This window comes from Gekko japonicus, unplaced genomic scaffold (assembly GCF_001447785.1).
Source record: "Gekko japonicus isolate JY-2015 unplaced genomic scaffold, Gekko_japonicus_V1.1 scaffold138, whole genome shotgun sequence".
In the NCBI taxonomy this organism is placed as follows: domain Eukaryota; kingdom Metazoa; phylum Chordata; class Lepidosauria; order Squamata; family Gekkonidae; genus Gekko; species Gekko japonicus.
Window position 1 is genome coordinate 406,874 of NW_015163096.1, and position 9,897 is coordinate 416,770.

Sequence of the window (9,897 nt, forward strand, 5' to 3'; positions counted from 1 at the left end):
CTAGCGGGGCTGCCTACCCGCACTAGCATCCCATCCTCGTCGCCAATTGTTAAGTCGTGCGCTTAACAAAGAGTCGGAGAGTGATTCAGCAAGAATTGCGGTTTATTCTTCAGCTCAGTTACTTCTCCGTTGCGGTACAACAATCGCCAGCCAGAACCCATCACAGATCAGAACAAATACACTGGCTTGTCTATATTTAAACACTCCCGGCTAATGTAGCCACACCCCCTGTACAGATAACAACCTATGAGATTGAAGATACAATGCCCAATCACAAGCGGTCCCGCTTTGTAACGTGATTGGTAGACACTCCCTGGGCTAGGACTCCTATTGGTTACATTAGGATCCTAGCCCAGGCTGAAGCTTAACATTAAGTTTCAATGAGGCGATTCGCATGTCAGTATTTACATTCAAGTCAATACATAACAATTTGGTACTTGGGCCCCAAAGCTTGCCTACCACTGGTCTGCTGCATCAGAAGTCTTTGCAATTACATTATTACATTACATGACAAACTCAATGCAAGAGGCAAAAATAAACAGGGTTTGCCCACCCTCGAGAAATAAATATTAGCAAAGTAACAACATGCTTTTGAGGAATGCTGGATACCACTTTGGACTGCCCTAAGATTTGTATTTAGGATGCAGAGATAATAACACTCTTCTACTTCACATGGGAGAGACTTTATCTGGAAAAATAATGCTACTAGTAACTTATACCTTCACTTTCTTCACCCAAATCTCCCATAAAAGCCAGGATACCTGGCACCAGATATATTATCTGATTATGCCCGTCCTGATTTTCTAATTCAGGTGGATAGCTGTGTTGGCCCAAAGCAACAGAGCAAAGTTTGAGTCCAGTGGTACCTTTAAGACCAACAACATTTAATTCTGGGTATAAGCTGTCGTGTACATCAGACTCAAACTTTGTTCTACTGATTTCCTGAAACATGCATGTACATTAACTATTCCCCAAATCCAGTAATGTCTGTATGCTCAGTCCTCCCTCACCACACAGACAATTACTTCCAGAAACGCACTCACAAGAACTGCCAAAGCAGCCCTATACCTTAATTTTTTTTTAATTTCATGCATGTTAATGGAAACAAGCACTTCTATACCTTTGTTATCAGGTCTCACTGAATTTTGATCGCCACTCACTGCACGCATAGAGAAGTTTTGAAGAGTGGAAAGGAACTTTTATTGTTGTTTTTGTACAATACCATCAGTGAGCACAGTACTTTTACAGAGTTTCATAAGCAAAAATTAGACAGCTTCCTGCCCCCAAGGAACATCAAAGTTTAAAATGTATGGTATATAATGAAAGAACCAGGTATGCCCAGTATCATGAAAGGACTATTGAGAAACATTTTTCAGATATTTCAAGAATTGTCATGACAATGTAGAAGTATTCTCTCTCTGCTAAGTCTAGATAGAGAGACAATAGTTTTAAATTGCAAGAAGATAAATACAGCTAAACTTGAAAGCAAACATTTGTGATGACAAAAGGAGAAACAGAGGAAGCTGTCACAACAATCTCATGTATTGAATTTAAAAAGGAAGAAGCAACTTTACAAGAAACCCTTTAAGAATAACTTAAATCTTGTGAATCCCTTCCTATACTACTGAGTGTGTTCTGTATTGCACCAGACAGCACACTCCTGGTCTATGACTGGGATGTTAAAGGTGATGAGTGGCATTTTCCTTCTACCAACTTTAGGGGCTGTACTTTTGGAACTGTGCTCTAGCAAAGAACCCTTCTAAGCAGAACAGCAGTTTTATGACTTGACTTGTTCATACTGGCAAGCACTGTTGCCAGTTCTAATATTTCACTGCTGGAAAAACTGACTGCCAGTCTTCATGGAAGGTGGCGTGAGCAAACCTTGACCAAAGTGGATGGCTTTCTAGGATACTGCGTTCAAGTTCAAAAAGGAATCTCCTCCCTGTGGCTACTAGCCTAAGCTGATGTAACCAAACTTCTTCATATTCTTGGTTTCCTAAGGCTTCTCTCTGATCCTTGTTTACATGCTGGGGAGTTGTGCAAGTCCAGTACATGCAGTTCTTCTACAAAGCCTTTTTTTTTCTTTTTGAGAAAGCCATCTCTTGTAAATCTAACTTTAGTATCAATGTCACAAAGGACAGTTGTCTTTCACAATACCAAACCCAGGTCTTGTTAGCTTCTGAGAAAGGAAAGTCTGTCATTTTTCTAGAAAAGATCTAGTCATTTTTAGTATATGACCCTTATCTTTAAAGTTAAAAGGCAGCACTTTTTATAGGAGAGTGTCAGTGCAATCCTTAACACAGCTATAGCTTTCCAAACTCATGGACATCAACGGACTTAGAAAGATGCAACTCTGCTTAGGATGGCACTGTAAATTGTGTATTTTATGGGCTACATCTCCCACTTTAACAGCTTCTTTGAGAGTTCAGAGTTTAATGTACACAAAACACTTCTGAAGGTTTTGACCTTTAAAACTGAGGCGGTTTACTGAACAATTATATTTTTAACAATCTGTTTAGTGTGTGTGTATACATATACACAAACACATACATTTCTTTTGTCTAGGGCACAACTAAGAGCTAATAATTCACAAATATGAAGGCATCTCTTTCTTCACAACATACGTATGCAGCCTGGAGAGCAATTGTGAAAAATAAAGAAGTTACCCTCATGCAGAATGAAACTACTGTAGTGAATTCATTAGACCAAGTAAATATTTTCCATGATCCAAGTTAAACAAAGCAGATCACAGTACACAATGAATGCTTCTTTAAAAGTACTAAAACAAGAACACTACCTTGGCTGAACTGGAAAAAATTCACTGGAAAAACATCTCTATACTATCAGCCATAAAGATAACAGGATGCAAGAAGAAAAATGTAACTATGAAGTATAAATATATTTTTATTATAAAATACAATAGTGTACAAGAATCACTGATATGCCACACACTTTGGATCCACAAACATGGAATTTAAATTTAACACATTTTACAGAACCCTCCTATGTAAGTTTACAAGTAGTGTAGTGAGACTTCCTCTCACAACTCAGGTCACTAGCTGTCAAAAAAACCTTCCAGATTCCAACTTAAATATGATGTTCTGGCAAAAAAGACTGGATTTGAATTTTTTTTCTCCTGCTTTGTTATTTTTCACAGTATTATTCTCTTAATTTTGGCTTATTTGATTGTCAAAGATGAATTCAAGGCAAATCCCTACAGCACGAAAAAAATATTAAAGCATGACAGCCATGCAAAACAGCATCTCATTTCACCATTCAGACATTTCTCCACAAAGCTAGAAGCAAAAAAGAAATGATTCCCTGGAAACTGGTCTGCATGTGTGTATGCCAAGTTTCAGTTGAAAGGTCCTTACCACAGACACACAGAGAAGCACAGACACACAGTAGTTAAGCTAGGCTGTCTATTATTTAACTGCTTTGCATGCAGGCAATTCCTTTCCAGTTACTGCCAAATTCAGTTAAAGTATGTAGCAATCTCCGTTCTGGAACAGAAAAACGTTGCTTGCTAAATATAAACCACATACACACACAATGTTTAGATGGAACTTTTTTCTTTTCTTTTTTGCTGGTGAAAGGCTTTGCTGGTGAAAGGCGAAAGAGGCAAACGCACTCAGCGATTCAATAGTTGAAAAGTACAGAGACTAGTCTCTTCAAAAGGCAGCAGGAAACTGGCTTCGTTCTCACAGTCATAAACCTGAGTCTGGGCTGTACCACTTCCAGACGGCAGCTGGGGAACGGTCAAGTGTTTGACTGCTCCTCCATACAGGAAGATAAAGACCCTACACAAATACATGCCAGGGATAAATGCTGTAATCTCTCTTATTCGTATGAGGCTAATTTTCGACTTGCAGGGCTCTTGTGTTGTTTACTGGAGGAGCATTCAGGAATGTGAACCCCGCCACGAACACCCCGCCTACAGTGGTACAGTACAGAGACAGGTTTTTCCATCTCTCGCAGGACTCCTTAGAATCAATCTCCACCTGGTGAACGGAAGTGAGGGAGGAATTCCAGACTGGGGAGGGGGGCGCGCGCAAGGGAGGAGGGGAGCGTCTGCCCGCAGGCCCACCAGACGGCACAACCCCCTCTTCGCCAAAGCTTCTGAAAACAACCCCCCGGGGGGGGGGGAAGAGGACGACGATCGAGCCGAGCCTAAAGCAAGTCCACATCTGGCCAAGTGTGAGCCGGGAGGAACTGAAAGACAAAGCCCTTCGCCTGATCACCGGCTTTCCTCAGGGTGGACATCCTTCCGTTCTTTATCGCCTGACAACTGCAACGTTTTCCCCACCCCCCCACCCCGCCGCTTTGTCGCTCCTCACTCCAAGCAGACACACTTTCAGCTCTCGTATCGCCATCATCTGCTTGGGGCGTAACGGCTTCGCATCCTCCGGAGGAGCCAACCCCCTGGGCTCCCTCTCACAGTGCCCGATTCCACGGAACGGAGGGAAAGCAGTCGCGGCTATTTCTGGGCAGCCCCAGCCCTTAGCCGCCACCGGTCACATGAGCACAGGCCCGGCTTCAGCTCCTCCTCGCGTCTTTTTGGTGTTTTCCTCACCCAAACCCGACACGAACCAAATATCTACGCTTCAGCATATTTCAGGAGACGCGGTTGCATTCTTGGGTCTCTGCTCTGGTGCCGCTGCTTGAACAGTCCCAGGCAGCAAGGAAGAACGCAAATCCAGCAGCTCACAATACTAAATAATTAGTTCCCCGCCCATTTCGCACATTCCTTCTGAACGGATTGTTCGATAGCTCAATAGAAAGGGGTGTGTGCGTGAATGGGGAAGAAGAGAATGGCCTACAAGCCAACTAAACAAAAATCTTAATTCTAAAAACTTTTTTTTAAAAAAAAGCAAATTCAAGCAAGAACAATTTTTGAAGCAAATTGTATCTTTAAAAAAAAAGTCATGAAAAATTAAGAACTGTTTGAAAAGTTTATTCTCCTATATTACAGGTGCATTTTCCAGAAATTCTTTAATCCCCACCCCGCCCGCCCCTTAGGGAAAACATCACATAGTATTTTTGGCATATTTATTCAAGAAGAAGAGGAGGAGGAGATTGGATTTATATCCCGCCCTTCACTCAGAGTCTCAGAATGGTTTACAAGCTCCTTTCCCTTCCCCTGAGGCTGAGGGAGGGCTGACAGAAACTGCTCTTTTTCAAGAACAGCTCTGACAGAGCTACGGCTTACCCAAGGTCATTCAGCAGCTGCAAGTGGAGGAATGGGGTATCAAACCTGGTTCTTCCAGATTAGAGTCTGCGCACTTAACCACCACATCAAACTGGTTTGGACCTTCATTTATGGAATGTCCTGCAGCATGTGTAGTTGTACCTTTTTGCTAATTTTATTTGGGGGGAGTCAAAGTCATATGCTTAGTAAACAAAATAAGATTTATTATTTGGACTTGGTGAGTTATCCTAAACAGGTCTACTCAGAATTCAGTCTCATTTTATTCACTGGAACTTACTCTTAGGAAAGTGTTCTTAGGAGCCTTAAGATACTATCCTGATTAAATATTAAGGACCATTAACAGATATGAATATAGGGGAGGTGCCCTGGCTCAGTGGTAGAACTTCTGCTTGGCATGCAGAAAGTCCTGTATTCAGCCCCTAGAATCTTCAGTAGAGAAGACCAGGTAGTAGGTGATGTGAAAGACCTCCATCTGAGACCCTTGAGAGCTGGTGCCAGTTTGAGTAGACAGTACTGATCCTAATAAACCGATGGTCTGATTCATGTGTTCATGTGAGTTACAGTTCAGTTGTAATTCTAGGGGATCTCTAGGCCCCACCTGGAGTTTGGTAACCCTGGGAGTAGGAACCTGTGGATGACTAACAGTAGTGGAGCTGGAATGATAGAAACTTTAAAATGTGCATGTTGAACAGTGTCAACAGGCAAGTATCCAAACAAATATTCACAAATATGAGGGCATGAACTAGTCTTTCAAGTGGAAAAACTTCAAACGCAACAGCAGAACGGTGGAGTCTGCCAACACTCTCTATAGCTGTAAACCTCTCACTGGCTACATTCAAAACTGCACATGAGAAGGAACACCAGGGGTCATTTCCTGTGGGAGCGCACAGGAGCGGAGCTCTGACAGTAAGGAGCCCAGGGGGCAGGCACATGCAAACAAGCCCCACACCCTGCTCCCAGCAGCCCTCAGTTGGGCCACGAGGAGCAAGAAGCAGCCAGGTAAGTTGCAGAGGCCCCCCCCCCAGCCCGCCTTCAGGTACAAGCTCTCCCTCCTCTGTGAGGGCAGATCTGCGCATTCCCCCCCCCCAATAGCTAGCAATCCAAAACAGTCCAGTGGAGCCTGAGTGGTGGGTGTTGCCTTCTGACACACTTCCGGTGATGTCAGGGGGTGTGGCATATGCAAATAAGTTATGCTAATAAGTTATGCTAATGAGCTCCTGCACCTCTTTTTCTACTAAATGACCCCTGAGGAACACACCAGCAGTATCAGTACTAAATTAGTTGAAATCTTTAGTAAGAAATAAATAAGGTTGCCAACATCCAGAATTCTCCTAGAATTACAACTAGGGTTGCCAGGTCTTACCTGGCTGCTGGTGGGGGGCTCCAGACCAGGTTCCTGGATCTTCCTGATCACCACAGAGTTTTTAGCCAAATGCTAGAGCGTTCCTCTGTGACATGACCAGCGCGATGATGCCACCTCTGGGTGACATCATCGTGCCTGGCACATTGAGCATGCCAGGGCTCTTTGGTGGTGGGTCTCCCCCCACCAGCCAGATGGCCAGTGGATTGGGGGCTTGAAAGTGGGAAAAAACCCACCCCATTGGGGGAATGGCAATGCTAATTACAACTGATATCAGTTGCCCTGGATGAGATGACAGTTTTGAACTCTAAAGTATACCATATATTTTAAGTGAAATCCCTGCCCACCATAGGCACTCCCCCCCAAAAAAAATCTCTTAGGAATTTCACAGGATGGAGTTGGCAGGGCAGCCCTAACTAGGAATGAAAAGAGAGCCCAGTTAACCAAATAAACATCATTAATTAATCTGAATGCAATGACCCAGAGGGTCAGAACAATACACTGTAGTGGAAGCATGATTTCTCCACTTACAGGTTCCTTTTTTAGCCAGGATAAATCTAATAAAATTTAATTTACTTATGTTGGCTTTAAAAGATTTTTTTCTGTCATGCAGAAACTAAATGCTTATATATGCGTACTAAGGAAAAAACAACCTAAGTAACATTGGTGGGTGTTTCTGTCCCTACTTACAGCATCTTCATTATCCATGAAAAAGGCTGAGGATAAGGAGGATACCTCCTACTAAAATGAGAAGTATTAATACAAATAGGATTGGGGGGGGGATTGTGAGCAACTGAAGCTCTAGATGATTCACTTTAGGCGCACATCAAAGTAAATGGTTACAGATCTGAAGAATTCATATTAACCAGAGGTACTAATAAAGGATGCCCATTATCCCCATTATTGTTTGCTTTAGTGATTGGACCTCTGGCAGAAGCAATTAGGAATAATCCAAAAATTAGTGGTAATAAAATTGTCACGATAGAATACAAAATCAGCTTATTTACCAATGGTATTATAGTATAGCTCAGCTGTTCTCCTAAGCCGTAAGTAAGCCGCTCAGAGACCCCTAGACAAGGGATTCGAGCGGGATATCAAATCGAATGTATAAATAAATATAAATAAATAAATAAAGCACTCCTCTATTTCCCAGTTTGGTCCAGTTTCTAGTTTGAATGTCAATTATACAAAAAACGAGATTTATCCAATTTATATAACTTCAACTACAATTACTCATTTAAAAGAGCAATTTAATTTTAAATTGATAGACAAGACATGGGAATATTTAGGGATAAATATACCCAGAGACCTCAATGAACTACTAATATATCATTACAAACAGGTAAGAAAATCAATTTGACCTTTAAAAACTGGACATCTCTAAAGATCACCTGGTTAGAAAGACCTGACAGTTTAAAATATAAAATTTCCTCAATTCTTGTTTATGTTTCAGAATATATCTATTAAAATACAGGGTAATGATCGAAAGAATTGGCAATATAAATACATTTGTCTGGGAAAATAAAAGGCCTAGAATCGGCTTCCAAGTTTTAAAACGCCCACCAAAACTTGATGGATATGGCCTTCCTGATCTGACTACATATTACGAAGCAACACAACTTAAAAATTTAGTTGCATACTTTAATTATGCCAATGCCAAACGCTGAGTAAGAATAAAACAAACTTTTACTGGTAAGGCTCACTTGGAAGATGTAATCTGGAATAAACCAGGCGAATAACCTAATTCTATAAAATTTAATCCCTTTCTGGAAAATACTTTAAATATATGGGATAAGGGGGCGGAGCCAAGTGACGCATCATGGCGGTCGCATGATTTAGCCGCTCCACAGAAACTCTTATCCCCCGGCTACAGAAATCATTAAAAATCGCCTTCTATGCAGAAATAAGGCATGGGAAAGTCTGGAGGAGGCAAAGGAAGATCGGCGAAGAAAGACCCAACTTTGGTAGCTACTTACTTCAGGAAAGAAACAACTCCAACGTCTCCAGTAGCTAGGAGTTCTAAAATGGCTGCTGCAAAAGACTCCTCGGAGCCTAATGAAGGCCCCGTTAATAAGAAAGACATACTAGACCTAAAGGAGGACCTGCAAAACTTCTTTAAAGAGTCTATGGCAGAACTTTTACACCCTGTTCAAGCCAAATTCGACGAACTAACAGAAGGTCTGGGAGCAGCGGGCCGGGGAGCAAAGTCGGCCCTGGAAGCAGCGAAGCCCCTTCAAATTGACGTAAAGGCCTTGAAACGTTCAGAGTCTCTGCTGCAAGCAAAGATTGTTACTTTGGAAAACAGATGGTGTCAATTTAATGTGAAGATCAGAGGAATAGAAGAGGGGGCAGAACAAAGTATGAAGGACTTTATCTTCTTTTATTTCGGGATGGTTGGCTAAAGCTCTGAATGCAGAAGAGGGCTTAGCCCCAGCAATTGCAAAAGCGCAACGTCTAGGTCCATTAGCGGTAGCCTGCCAAAGCCACCCAAGAGACATCCTTGTGCAATTTGTACATGCAGCAACAAGAGACCGTGTCCTTAAGGCTGCAAGGCAAAAAACCACTTTCAATTAGTGGTCAGAAGATTCTTGAACTGCTGGATTTACCTCCAGAGATTTTAGAAAAAAGAAAGCTGTTAAAGCCTTTTTCTTTGAAACTGCTAGAAGCCAAGATCCGCTTTAGATGGAGTGCAACTTCTAACATTACGGGTCTCTGTTTCAAGCCTCTGACTTAAGGACTGGACTGGCTCTCCTTAAGACGTTAAAGGTGGACCTAACCCAGGAAGAAAGAGAAGCCATTGAAGCACACCCTGCTTTTGAAAAAACCAAGACACAGGAGACTGACTTTTATTCTTTTAAATACATTGTTAACTCAGTTTTAATGCAATTTAATGCATTTACAGTTAACCCTAAACTTTGGAGACGAATTTATTGGTATCTGTGACGTCCTCCTTATTGGGGAGGACTAGTTTCCCTTTAAAAGTGTTCTGTTTATTTTGTTCTACTGGGTATAGTTGGCTGCCACCAGGAAATTTTAAGGATTTCCAAACCTTTATACTTTTACTTCTGCTCTTACTGGTTAGGTAGACCGAATTCAGGGCTTATGAGGAACTATGTGGTCCTGAGGAAGTATTTCTTTCAGATCTGGTATACTTGAATAAAAGAGGATTTATTGAAATAATTTATAAATAAAAGGGTAGAACAATGTAACTATTAATGTGTAAATAATGACCAATTGCTTGGTGTATTACTTCCCTCACACACAGAACTAACTGCTTGTCTCTCTCATTTCCCACACAGAACTAACTGAACTTCTCAACTGTCAAACC

General features: G+C 41.8%; 1 protein-coding gene across 1 annotated transcript in view; it reads right to left on the bottom strand.

The window, feature by feature from the left end:
• Positions 1-4,616, bottom strand: part of RAB31 (RAB31, member RAS oncogene family) — a 68,754-nt gene extending 64,138 nt beyond the window's left edge. The window contains exon 1 of the mRNA XM_015406603.1: positions 4,338-4,616. Coding sequence (XP_015262089.1) covers positions 4,338-4,376 — 39 coding nt within the window. The 5' untranslated portion in view covers positions 4,377-4,616. The remainder of the gene's footprint in view (positions 1-4,337) is intronic.
• Between the last annotated feature and the right edge of the window lie 5,281 nt (positions 4,617-9,897).